At 37.7% G+C, this 14,190-nt stretch overlaps 1 protein-coding gene across 4 annotated transcripts in view; it reads left to right on the top strand.

Annotated features, from left to right (window-relative positions):
• LOC117403027 (serine/threonine-protein kinase MRCK alpha-like) overlaps nucleotides 1-14,190 on the top strand; it is a 228,762-nt gene that overhangs the window by 81,422 nt on the left and 133,150 nt on the right. For all 4 annotated transcript variants that reach the window (XM_059024320.1, XM_059024319.1, XM_034004851.3 and 1 more), the window contains exons 3-4: nucleotides 8,140-8,223; nucleotides 13,276-13,371. In XM_059024320.1, the coding sequence (XP_058880303.1) occupies nucleotides 8,140-8,223; nucleotides 13,276-13,371 (180 nt within the window). The remainder of the gene's footprint in view (nucleotides 1-8,139; nucleotides 8,224-13,275; nucleotides 13,372-14,190) is intronic.

Genomic DNA, 14,190 nt, shown 5'->3' with positions numbered 1-14,190 from the left:
TGTATTGATTGCATGCAGGCAGATTAACTAAAACATGTATTATTAGATTGTATATTAAAAAGCAATAAAATATGAATCATAAATTTAAAAAGTAAAACATCGCAGACCTGACCCAGAGTTTTTGAATCTGATGAATTGGAATTTGTAGTTTTAAAGTATCGCCACACAACATTCATTGTATAAGAAATGTAACCTTGTTTAGGTTGGGTGAGAGGACCTCCCTGACAAGAGAGGAGCAGGATCAGTGGAAGTTTACTTGCATCTGTATGTGGTGCCCTCCAGTTGTACAGCTTTCCTAGAAAAAGGAGAACATTTCAGGGTAACATTCTACTTCTGAGCTGTATTGTTCATAAACATATTTAGCACATTTTTAAAGGGGGTGTTGGGTATCTATTCTGGGATACCAAGATATTTAGTAAGTAAAGGGTCTGAGTGAGGACACATTGGGAATGGTTGCTTGGAATCATTAAAACCCAATTTATAATGTCATTGCTTAATAATCCCTGTAGGATTACTATACATAATGTTGAAAGATTCTCATCAAATTGTTTACAGTCTTGTATAATTTGTATTTGTTATCCACTAGGCCGTGCGAGTGAGTGCGTGTCTGTTTTGCTGGTTTAGGCAGGGCTGTTTCTCTCTCTCTCTCCCTGTGGTGCTGCTCTTAGTGTGTGTGAAGGGAAGCTGTGGGAGCATCACGTATGGGGAGGAGCTGGGTACCAATGAGTAAAGGGTGGGTGGAGTTGTACTACATAAAATAGCGTGCTGCTGTGCCACCTTCACCTCATAACCCAGTCATAAGGGATAGTGGAAGTGCATACTTCTTGTTGTGATGAACGTGGTGAGGATATTCTTTAGCACAGTTCATTAAATTCATTGGTCAACCCCAATTGCATGCATGGATACCTGTCCTGCTACCATTTTCTCAATTAGATGAATGGAGGAAATGTCTTACTAGAATGCTGTCTGCTTGTTACATGCAGTGCTGTGAATGTACAGTAGGTCATAGCTCTTTTTAAAGGCATTTTGAATCCATCTTTGCATGAGATATTTCAAGGATTCTGTTTCTAAAGATCAATCAAACTTATAAGCTCATTTGACACAGAATGAAAAAAGGTGTTCCCTTGGCAATGGGATCTTGAAAGGCAAATGTCAGGAAAGGGATTTAGTCTCAGCATCAGTCCACATCCAAGGTCAACTGTTGCCGGCTGATAGGAGAAGTAGAAAAATGGGAGGGGGAGAAACAGGCTGATAATTTACTACTAAACAGTGTGACGTGTGTGTTTTACTGAAGAAAAACAAAGTGTCACCCTTGCCACCTGCAACCACAGCTGACAACTTTAGACAGAGGGAAATATTGCTTGGAAGGGATATACATTACAAAATGGGCTATAAGGTCATTAAAACAGCAAAAAACTGTGTAAAACGGTTATGCAACTCTTAATTAATTTATTTTTGCATTTAAATAAAAATTGTGGTTACGTTTCCAAAAATGTATCCCACAGGAAGCCTTAAACATTGAATTACAGCAAGGTTGGTATGTTATTTAGGTTGAACTTGGTATTATTACTTACAGAAATTGCAGTGCAGTTTGACAGCAGCTCTCCATATTTCTGACAACTTGGTGTTATTGGAGCCATACGACTGACATTTCTGGCCTGAGAGAATCCTTGTGGTGTTTTTTTTTTTGTTTTGTTTTTTTTAACCGTAAGCTTTCAGGAAGCTCTGTTATGTTGCCCAGTACTATAAAACATCAGCACCCAGTCTGAAAAGAAATACTGAAGTTGGATCTGGATAACAGACACTGATATTATTTTAACTTAAACGAAAGTTATTGTTTTTTTTACATAAAGTTATATATTATGAATGTATAATTTATGCCTAGTAATTAATTCTGTGTGTCTTGCTGTATTAACCTTTTACATTCATTCTATGACAAATCACCCCAAAAATATTAGAGAATACTGCCATCTCCGATTTACACCAAACTCATGGTGTGAATGAACATTTTCATGGGGTCCGTTCTAAAGGTATAAAGGATACATTTTTTCAAATGTAAAGTTTATAAAAGTGCTAATGTCAGTATTTCACACAATATGCAATAAACTTGGGGGTACCAAGTTACAATCCAGCAGTCCAAACACAGGGGATAGTGTATTAAATCATACACACATGTGTGAGCCTGAAAAAGTTTAAATATCCAGTTAAGAAGTAGTTTATGCTGGTTAAGTAAAATGGAATATTTTTTCCAACAGAGTATATTACATTTTTTGAAATCACATCCACATGCTTGTATAGGACATTGACCTTAAAACAAATCTCTACATAGTTGCCAAACTTTATATAAGAATGTCAGCTACTCATTAATCATTACCATCAGGGGTGAAATTCTGCCGGTACTACATACCAGGACTTATTCTGATGCCGGTACTGGATACCAGGACTTATTTAATCTGCTTTTCATTCGATGCAGATGCATTCCATCCACTCACACTGTCCACTAGCGCAATGTTTCTCAAATGCGCTTTCATTCAGCACAGTTTGTGCTGCTTGCATTCTGTTTCCTCATACTGCTTCTGTTTCTTTTAGCTGCTATTGGCCACCATTTAACGTCAGCGTAATCATTGCATGTGGATTGGCCAAACTTTCATTCTGATCAGATTTCATTTTGGCACGAGTCACAAATCTCCGCCCATTACGCTGTCAGTGCTCATTCGTTGATCAACAAGAGAAGACCTTAGCAGTGCAACGTGAAAACAGCGGTATGGGTATTATGAAGTTATAATTATTTTCTTTTAGTGCGGCGGAGAAACTATCTGAAATATTCGAAATGAACATTGCTGCATAAGTAAACCACAGTAATACTACTTTATGAAAATGTGTCTTTTGCCACTTTGTTTATTGTGCTGAAACCATAATAACAGGGATACATTTTTTTTTTTTAGTCGTCTTTTATACTGTTTCTGCCTGGAAAATCTTTTTCTGGAATAGTTCATGGTAATTAATCTACGCAGAAACACACAGAATATATTATAGGATTTTTATAACAGCATACCTTAATGCTTGTCATTTAAGGTTTAACTTAGGTGTTATATTACAGTACATGACTGAGTGATACATGCAGAGGATACAGTATTTTCAGCTGCCTTGTTTATGATGAATTGGTTATAATTGATCAGTTATTTAAGGCATATTTTGTATTCATAAGTGTATCGTGTACCTATATATAATATATACACACACACACACACAGTGGTTTGCAGAAGTACTCACCCCCTACCAATAATGTCACATTTTGTTGAATTACAAATAATGTGTGCACTATTTTTTAAACGAATATTATTCAAAGCAGTAGTAGTTAAACTGAACACTGTTATATGAGAAGGAGATTAAATGTCAGCAAAACATGCAAAGAAAATGTACAAAATGAAATTTACTGGTTGCATAAGTATTCAGCCCCATAAGTCAGTACTTGGTAGAAGCACCTTTTGCAACAATTACTGCTATGAGTCTTTTTGGATCTCTCTACTAGCTTTGCACAGGATGGTGAAATTTGTGCCCATACTTAATGGGAAAATTGCTCCAGTTCTGATAAGTTTGTTAGGGATCTTCAAGTCTTGCCATAAATCTTCGATTGGATTCAAGTCAGGACTTTGACTGGGCCACTCAAGAACATTAATTCTCTTCTTGTTCAACCACTCCAGTGTGGCTTTGGCTTTGTGCTTCAGGTCATTGTCCTGCTGAAATGTGAATTTCCTCCCGTTTCAGAGTCTTGGCTGACTCAAACAGGTTTCCTCAAGGATTTGCCTGTACTTTGCATCATCCATTCTCCCCTCTATCCTGACAAGCTTCCCAGTCCCTGCTGAAGAGAAGCATCCCCATAACATGATGCTACCACCACCATGCTTGACAGTTGGGATGGTGTTGACTGGGTGATGTGCAGTGTTGGGCTTGCGCCAGACGTAACGCTTGGAATTTAGACCGATAAGTTCAATTTTTGTCTCGTCTTACCACAAAACCTTTTTCCACATGCCTGCAGTATCATCTACATGCTTTTTGGCAAACTCCATACATGCTTTAAGATGAGGCTTTTTGAGTAATGGCTGCTTTCTTGCCACCTATCTATACAGGCCAGATTTGTGAAGGGACCAGCTTATTGTTGATGTGTGAACACTGACTCCCATCTCAGACACAGGACACAGAACTTTGCAGATCTCTCAAGGTCATTGTGGGCTTCAGAGTGACATCCCAAACCAGTTTCCTGCTTTCCAGGCTGCTCAGTTTGGGAGGGTGACCTGATCTGGGTAGTGTCTGGGTGCTATGATGCATCTTCCACTTCTTAATGATGGGCTTCACTGTGCTGAGAGGGATAATCAAGCGCCTTTGAAATGTTCTTGTACCGTTCTCCTGCTCTTTGCCTCTCTACCACTTTTATCCCTGACTTTCGAAAGGTCCTTGGTCTTCACGGTTGCTTTGTTGAATCACTATACAAGTTAAACCACTTTGATTACCCACAGGCTGAAACCATTTCACTAATTTTGCACCTGTGCTGATTTAGGGCTGCAGTAGCAAAGGGGTTGAGATTAATCTGTTTTTCTCTGTAAATCTTTATTTATATTCTACATGCATTTTTTTTACTTTATCAACGTGGAGTAGTTTGTGTAGATTCTACATGTAAAGTCTAATTTGAAAGCGTCGTGGAGTGTGCTCAGGTGCCAACAAAATGTGAAAACTTTGCAGGGGGGTGAATACTTCTGCAAACTGCTGTGTGTGTGTATATTTAAATTTAGTAGTCGGCAATTGTTTTTATAATTTTTTATCCCAATTTGGAATAGCCAAAATTATTCTTAGGCTCATCTCACCGCTACCACCCCCGCGCTGACTCTGAAGAGTGTGCCGTCAGCCGACCGCTTCTTTTTCACACTGCAGGCCCAACATGCAGCCACCTCAGAGCTACAGCGTTGGAGGAAAACGCAGCTCTGGGCGGCTTACAGGCAAGCCCGCAGGCTCCCAGCCAGACCACAGGGGTCGCTGGTGCACGGTGAGCCGAGGACACCCTGGCCGACCTAAGCCCCTGCATTTATTTGTTGAATTTCACCCCAGATTACCATGACGTCATCGTTTTGTGTTTCTAGAACATGACTTGCAATAATGTGGCTTATTTAATATTAACTGTGTGATTTGAATCCAGTAACCTAACTTGACATTATAACAGTTTATTGCTACTCGTTCAGTGAATTGTAGGGCTGTTTGGAAAGCTATTTGAGTTTGATCTCTTTGACTGGCATTTCTTTCTTCATTTTTTTCATTAAAACCAGCTGTAACCACCAGGGACTCTGAATATTGTAATGGAAATAATTAGACGAACACATTATAGCAAAGTATGCCATAAAGTTAAATAGAGTTCAATAATGAAATGCGCTGGAAGTCGTGGTCCAAGCTTAAAAATACAGTACGATTTAAATGTTTTTTTTCCCCCCCAAGTATAGCCAGACATCTACACTCAGAATGAAATTTAATTAGAGTCAAACACGGTTTCACACTAAAATGATTATTGTATTAACTTGACATGCCTTCTGTAAAGCTATGTACGCAATATAAATCAAGGATATTTTCTTGACCAATTTTAAATAATATTCTAACTTAAAAATGGCGATACAATACAACCATATTTATACAGCTTTGTATAAAGAAATATAAAAAAAACCTGTAATCATGCTCACAATTTATTTTCTATTATACTTTTCCACTCATTGTAAATTCAACCAATTGGGTTCCGAGTTTATTATGTTGTTTTCCCCATAAAACAAACTGGATTTGGGTGAAGTTAGTGTTCATGAAGCTAAGGGGCAATGTGTTGGCAGGAACCAAGAGGACTTCCCCTTACAGTGAACGCACCTCACACCTGACATGAACATCTCCTTCTACTCAGTGATAGGTAGAATGTTCTCTATAATTTGTTGGTGAAGTTCAATGAAAAGACTATTACATTGCCACACTACTCCACATAACCCCTTTATTCCAAGTGAAAAGCACAAAAATGTTTAAATCTACGCACTTTATTCTTTGTGCATTAGTCTTATTTGATACATAATACATTGCTAAGCGGAAAAACAAAGTAATATTCTGAATATTTGGAAACCCTAGTTTAGGCTCTGACATCAGATAATTACCTTTTTGACCTTTCCAGATAATTTCCTTTAACATTCCTACAGCTGACAGGGCCTGAAATACAGAAAGAACTCCCTTGCACTAGCTGTCTAAACTTTGAGGCTTCTGTACATGGAAGAACATGTTGTACTCATCCTTCAGCTCCTACTGAACAGTAAAAATATTGTTTTAAATTGTATCCATGTTACACTTTCTAAAGTGTTATCGCAACAAAACACAATGAACCTTTTTTTAAGCGAATACACACATTCAATGGAACAAAAAATAGTTTCCTGCTATTTTATACTGTTAAAATTAGGTTTTTAATCTGATAACTTTCTTTTGCCTCTGAACACTGAAAGAAATGTGTTTAAAATACAGTACAACGTTCAATGAACTGAAGCCTATTAGGTCTGACTGGAAATGCTAGTGTTCATTTTAAATGTAGTTAATGTTTTTGTTCAATAATTGTCCTTAGAGCTGTACTGTACCCCACATGTTGTAATTTCCATTTACATTACACATAGTATTTATTTAGTCTCATTAAAAAACTGTAAGTGGCTTGACATCTAATATTAATGTACCCGGTAACACTTCAGACATGTACCAGGCATGTGGGTTTTTCTAACGCAAATACTGTACCTATAAACCTGATACCAGTGTATTATAACTCTTGGATTGAATGATTTTGTTGTGAAATCAAGGTTCTACATTTTTTGGCATTTCATGACCTCCATTTAAGACTTGTCGAGCAATATTCAGATTACAGTCTTGCAAATCCTACATCTCAGACAAGCTTAGAGAGCCCAACTTTAACAAATTTAAACCTTTTATTTTCAGTGATCAGCATACCAACATGTCAAGTCTTTCAAATTAGATGTATCACTGTAGTTGTGGCCTTGAGAAGACAATACACCTTGGCCTGTTCAGGGATGTGTGTGCTGGTAGTTGTATGGTTATACAGATTTTGACCTTGTTATAAATTCCTAAAAGAGTGATGAATTATTCTTTCTTTGAATACTTTTAAACATAGTGGATAATATATAATTTTAATATATTACATTTTGGTTAGTACTTTGAGACCATGAAGGGAAGGTCAAGTTGTCTAATATTTTACATTAAACTGAAGCACCGTGTGGGAGGGTGCGGGTATTCACTGACACGGGAGACAGAAATGGTATTTGATAACACCACACAGGTGCTCGGTTTTATTATTTTTCTTTTGTACTCTGGTGTACTGATTTCTTTGGGCCCGTAGAGGGCGCTTGTGGTCCGTGGTCTGGCTACCAACTATGGTATCCAGAACCAACGGGGAATACCACGGCAGGGTACTACAGTCCGGCACTCGCAGGTGCTCACAAATTATAAAAACGAAAAGGCAAAAAGAAACAGGGAAAATAAAACACAGTAAGGAAAAAATACAAAATAAATGTGCTGCACTTCGCAGCGTGAATCTCCCCAGTCGCCGCTACCCGTACGACCCGGGACTCCGTCCTACACTCTGCTGTCTCCAACTCACGGAACACACAATACTGGGGCTGCCCAACGATCCCCCACTTTTCCCTTTCTTTCTTTAAAAGTATTTTCTTTGATTTTGTTTTCCTTTTTCTTTCCGGGCTTGTGTTAGCCTCCCGTCCCTCAGTAGTCAAAACGAGACCGCTGCTCTCGCTGTTCCAGTTTAAAGGGGCAGATCTGAGGAAACAACAGAGTGTTACTTTATAGGTTAACAATCCCATTAAAGTCCGCCTCCCAGCCACTCAGAGAGGGGAAAAGCACACACACCCTCTTTCCCACCTCTCCGTGTCACCGCCATGACTGGCAGGCAGACCCCACGGGACTGCCGCCCTCTTCCTGCAGCATCGTGCATGCGTCAGACGGCCAGTCCAGGTCTCTCCCTGTTACACACAGCTATTTGGAACTGTAGTTGTGTCAATTTGTTCATAATGTTTTTTGGGTACTTTTTTAATGTGTTTATTGTATTTGTTTCAGGTTGCTGTGGTGAAAGTGAAAAATGCAGAGAAAGTTTTTGCCATGAAGATTCTGAACAAATGGGAGATGCTGAAAAGAGCTGAGGTAATATTATGTTCCTGCATTTTCTTTTTAATCTCGGTTTTGTTTGCTGAACTACTAAAGAACAGACCTTCAAGGTGTTAATATCCTACTAGAAGTAGCAGCACAAATACAGTGACATAAATAAATAAAAAACTTGTAAAACAATATTTTAGTAAAAGTGAACATAATTGTGGGACACACCCAGTGTCGATTTACAAGGATGATTATCTTTAAACAATAGAACCCGAAGAGGGCTTTACCGTGTGGTAAGGCCCGTCTCGTGCCGTTAAAGTGATTTTATGCAGCACTAGTTTTTATTGCTAGCTTCAGGTTTCATTATCCCAGCAGTAGACTGTCGTGTCCTGGGTATTTCCAATAGCCTAAATAAAACTCACTACTAAAAAAATATATATATATATATACAGTATATTCTACTTACATGGAGCTGTTCTTCAGTTCAGGTACCTCGTACACAAAAGCGATCAGGGTTTGTGAACTGTTTGTAAAAAATGTAAAAGTGGTGGAATTTTTTTTTTATTATTATTAGGATTTGAGTGCAGATTTGTCTAAATTTCAGCATTTCAGCTACCTTTAGGTCCTAAACTTTATTAGCAAAATAAAAAGAAAACATGTTTTAATAATTAAAAATATCTAGCGTGTGTTAATGCTGTTTGTTCAGTAACTTTTTCACAGTGTGTTCATAAAGTTATTCAAAGCCTCTTTCTGGCTTTGTTAGTGAAGAGAGCACCATGCCTACAACAACGTTCGTTAAATTCTTATTTTAAGAATACACTGCTTAAAAATGCGCCCAACTTAAGTTGTTCACTTAATCAAAAACAAAAAGATGTCATGAAAATATCCGGTTGCAAAATTCAGTCAAGCTTGAATTTGGGGATGGGGTAAAAGCCATAACGAGACAGAACGTCCCAGAACGGCACTATAATTAATTCAATTACATTAAAAAGCAGCATAGAAAGTTACACACATGAGGAGAATATTTTGGCAATCTGAACCGGGACTAATGTCGTATCAAATGCCTCTTGTATTAATTGGGACAGACGCTTATTCTGGATATTTTTACTTCTCCCAATGTGTCCCAATAAAGGTCTGCCAACCTGTACAATAATTTATATCTATGATGACATAATAGTAGTGTAACAGTGCAAGAATAGTGCATCAGCTGAGGATCCCGTAACGGGCTGTGTAGGTCAGGCAAGTCCAGTGCATAGTAGGAAGGGTAGATCAGGAGATGTACAAGTGCAGTCTAAACAGGTGAGTCTTGAGGAGGCGGTGGAAAGCAGTGAGAGACGGTGTGCCCGTGTCGGAGGATAACAACTCATCATTAACCACTCTAATAAATGCTGTCTCGGTGCTATGATAAGGCCGAAACCCAAACTGAAATATCGCATATGTTATGAACTGTAAGAAATTTAAGTTGCTCGACAACTACTCTTTCTAAAACTTAAGACAGAAATGGAAGATTTGAAATAGGCCTGTATTATGAACATTCATAATCTAATGAACTCTGGTGGTGTGTTTTTTTTTTTTTCACTCTAGTCTCTCTTGTTAAATCATCTGCAAAGACATATCATCAGCATGATGATTATTTTACAGTAAAGGATTAGAGATGAACTGCATTGCCTTGGCTATAAATTACTCAATTTGAAAACTATTTAAAATTTAAATATGTATAATTTAATAATGACCAACACTTTTAGCACTTGGGGAAATGGCACACATGTTAAAGCCAAGGGAATAGGTTAGCACTTTGCTCAGTAATATATATTTAGAATACATTTTAAACACAATCCTAATTTATAGGATTGAGCATTATCCTTGGTATGGGTGCTTATTAAAATAATAATAATTATTATTATTATTATTAATTTCTTAGCAGACGCCCTTATCCAGGGCGACTTACAATTGTTACAAGATATCACATTATTTTTTACATACAATTACCCATTTATACAATTGGGTTTTTACTGGAGCAATTTTAGGTAAAGTACCTTGCTCAAGGGTACAACAGCAGTGTCCCCCACTGGGGATTGAACCCATGACCCTCCGGTCTGGAGTCCAGAGCCCTAACCACTACTCCACACTGCTGCCCGCTAACCTCAGGCTTGTGGCTTTTAAAATGAGCCAGATGGAATATTACTGAAATCTTCTTTTCTTCTACTGTAAATACTTTGATTTACTTTTTGATATTTTTTTGTATGTCACAATGATTCAGTAACATTGTATTGTTTGGCTCAGAAAAACATCTTAAAGTATTTTCCTCCACTGTTAGCTTTTGTGTTATGTACAGTAGTTAAATTGTATGGTCCCTTAAATAACAGGTTCATTGTCCTTTAGGTAGCCCTGACGTTTATTCAGTGATATACTGTGTACAAGCTGCATCTATCTATTGCTAGCCAGTTTCATTCCAGAGTGTTCTGAAAATTCCAAGATGCTACTGTAAAAAATATATTGTTAGTGATTTTTAAGGAAGAGAGTCAACAACAGCTAAAAAAATAAATAAAAATGGTCTGTCTGCCAACAGTCGTTTCAAGACTTTTTTTCAGGCACTTTCATTTAGGAGTCTACAGATTTATTATAAAACTGTGTTTTGGGTTATTATGTTCTCAAGCATTTGGCTCGTGGGAGTAAAAGGTCTAGCCCAATCCTTTGAAATTGGAAGCCTGTTGATAAAATGTGTTCACTAATTTTCTTCAGGATTAAATATTTTAATAATTAACAATCCTTTAGACGCAGTACTTACAAATATGTATAAAAAATACTTTTAGAATGTCATAAATTGCTTTAAAAAAAACACGTATTATGATATATATATCGTATCGTGAACTCAGTGTATCGTCTCAACCCTAATGATTTATATATAATTGTTAGGTTGTATAATTTATTCTTCTCAGCTATGCTGCCCACACTGGATGATGGCATTACTAGAGAATGTGTGTGCTCTTACAATAAAACAGCAACACGGCAGCAGCATGTCCTGTGGACATTCATTTTTTTTTTTATGTAATCTTTATTTTATTCCTGGTCTTGAGAAATTTTGTCATTTTGTCAAATGTGTTGATTCCATCTGCGTCTGTACTTTTACCATGAAGCAGGGCATGTCAACAGAGTTGAAAGGGCACAGTATCATATATTTATCAAGACTAGGAACTATTTAAATGAAATGTGTAGCATGTACTCTCCGAACTCTGCTAGGGCATTGATGGAGTTAGGGCACAGAGGGAGGAGTGGGCCATCAACCAGAGTCCTGTGACCCTCGTCCGACACGGACCCGCTACTACAGGACCTGACCTGAACCCGTAAATTGCAGCAGCACTGTTTTCTTACCTGCGACCCAACCCGACCTGCTTTATTAAGACCTGCAACCCGACCCGAACCCACAAGTGTTTGTCATTTAGCTACTGCCTGCATCGACTGACTCTCACGCTCTCACATTCACACACAGATATCTCTACCATTCTCCACAGATACAGCGTGGTAGCTTTCTGTAGTGGTCTGGATATATTTTAACATTGTAACATTAACTATCTCTACTTACTTTACTATGAAATACCTGTCTCTTCGTTTCATGCCACCAGTTGAAAGGGAGCTACACTTGTGCTTTCGCAGAGCTGATGTACCAGTTTTGTGGCTGTCGTACACAAAAACATAATGACAGGTTTTACAAGCCACAAATCATGTTCATTATTTGATTCTCTAGGATTCCAAAAGAATTCCACACTTCTGATTTACCTCTCCAACTGTTATCCACTACATGATTTAAACCCTACTCTATCATTTGTTTCACCTTGTCCACAGACATTTTTAATATCACCAAGCAGATGTGATAAAAGGATCTTGCGATGTATCAAAGAAGCGGCAATACAAACTGAGAACACTGCTTAGTCAGCCGACTCTTCCCTAATCGCCTCCTGCTTTAGTGCAGGAAATACTAGTACATTTACCTTCTAATACTTTATATGTTATTCTGTTTTCATATCATGATCGGACTAACTCCATATCCTGTAGGCACGAGATTTTCTTCATTGAAGGCTTTCCCCTTTTTTCTCCAAACATACTATGGTCCATTTTAGACTCATCAGACCAGAGCATTTTGTTGAAAAATATTTCAGATTCCAATGCATATTTCAGAAAACAACACTTTTCTGTGTTTACATGACTTGGAATAGATAATCCATTTACACTTCTGATAAATTCAACTGTGTGCATGGATTTATTTTTCGGAGAACGTAGAGCATTTGCGCATACGCAGTAGTGACTAGGATAGGAACAGACAGCGCTCGGTTTAGTCTGCAGTAAGACTGAGGCATGAATTATCAGGTATTTTTGATTTAGTGAAGTTGCAAATTCTTATGCTGTATTCAATAGATTATTATCCTGTACATCTCCTCTCTTATTTGAATTCCCCAGCATGTGAAAACGGTCCACTCCTTGCAACAGGTCATCCATTTCTTCATATAAGCTACTGTACCTTACATACGGTAATGTACATTCTCAATGCATTTACCGAGCTGGAATTAATTTGCTGTGCCAGCAGTATAGGCAGTTTCTGTGTGAACAACTATGGTTGTAATAGTTTTCTTTTGATTAAATACTATTACTTTATTTAAATGAATAATAACTTTCAGACAAAAATACAACACACAATAGAAAAGCATCCCTTGGACTACATATTATGTAATCCAAAATCATTAAGCAGTTCCCATTACGTGCCACTCGTCTGTTTTTTATTTCCACCCTTACACAAGATGCCGTTCTATAAGCAAAACTGATAAAAAAAAAAAAAAAAGTAATGCTGGGCTGTAATATTTACAAAAAGTACTCCCTACATTTTGATCTATGGACACTGAAATAGAAATGTAACAAAACACAATTCGTTCTCCCAACTCCCATTGTTCAGTACGCTATCAGAATAAGTTTTCTGAAGTGTTTACATAACATACTTCAAAATACTATTGGAATATTCAGAAAACTCACTTATCGGAATTCTTATGTTCATGTAAATTCACTCAATGTAATGTAAGTAAAATTTAACTGTGCTTTGCAATTTTGCAGACTGCCTGCTTCCGAGAAGAAAGAGATGTGCTGGTAAACGGAGACAGCCAGTGGATCACGACTTTGCACTATGCTTTCCAGGATGAAAACTACTTGGTAAGTAACTGCCATTTTATTTCATTGTGGAGTAAAAAAACGACAGTTTCCATTGCTCCAGTTATTCTTACAAGTGGTGACAACTGATGAAGGTAATGTCATTCCAATAAATATTTTTGTTAAAAGAAATGTACATATTGCTCTGTTTACAATTGCATAGTTGTACATAGTGTATACTTCTGAATTGTAAGTCTAAGGTTAACCTAAAGTTTTATCAAAACCCCCTGATTCAGACAATTATTTTCTATTTGTGCTTCCTGTGTGCATCTGTACATGCTGTCACATTCGAAGCAATCAGAAGAATGTGGCTAATAGACATGGAATTGATAGTGGGGTGGATATGTGTAAGATTTGGGCTTTTTATGGTACAAGTATGAAACCAAATGCACTTCATAATGTTACAAACAATCTCAGTACCAGAGGCACCAAGGAAGTCTACAGGTTCGGTTCAATTCAAGATGCTCACCAAACCACTTACGGTTTACATGTATTTAATAAGGAATAGTGACAAGAACAGAATATTGCAGTATAATCACTTAAGAACATTAATATTGAACTATGTACTACTACCAAATGCTGTCCCATGTTTCTTTAATAAAGTTAACATTTATCATTGTTGCTGCATTCTTCATTGCATCGACATAGACCAGTACAGTCTATTTCTGGAACAGTCACATTTTTTCAGTGACTGGACTTGCTGCAATTGCACCGTAGTAGCTCAATGCAACTGACCGTCGCCTCTGGAAGAGCTGCCAGCCACTGCTGTCGGTTTTGCACCATCCCCATTCAGCTGGGCAAGGTAGTTGCGGAGTTGGATGA

Source organism: Acipenser ruthenus, chromosome 5, assembly GCF_902713425.1.
Source record: "Acipenser ruthenus chromosome 5, fAciRut3.2 maternal haplotype, whole genome shotgun sequence".
Classification (NCBI taxonomy): Eukaryota; Metazoa; Chordata; class Actinopteri; order Acipenseriformes; family Acipenseridae; genus Acipenser; species Acipenser ruthenus.
This window is presented reverse-complemented; position numbering and strand designations above follow the sequence as displayed.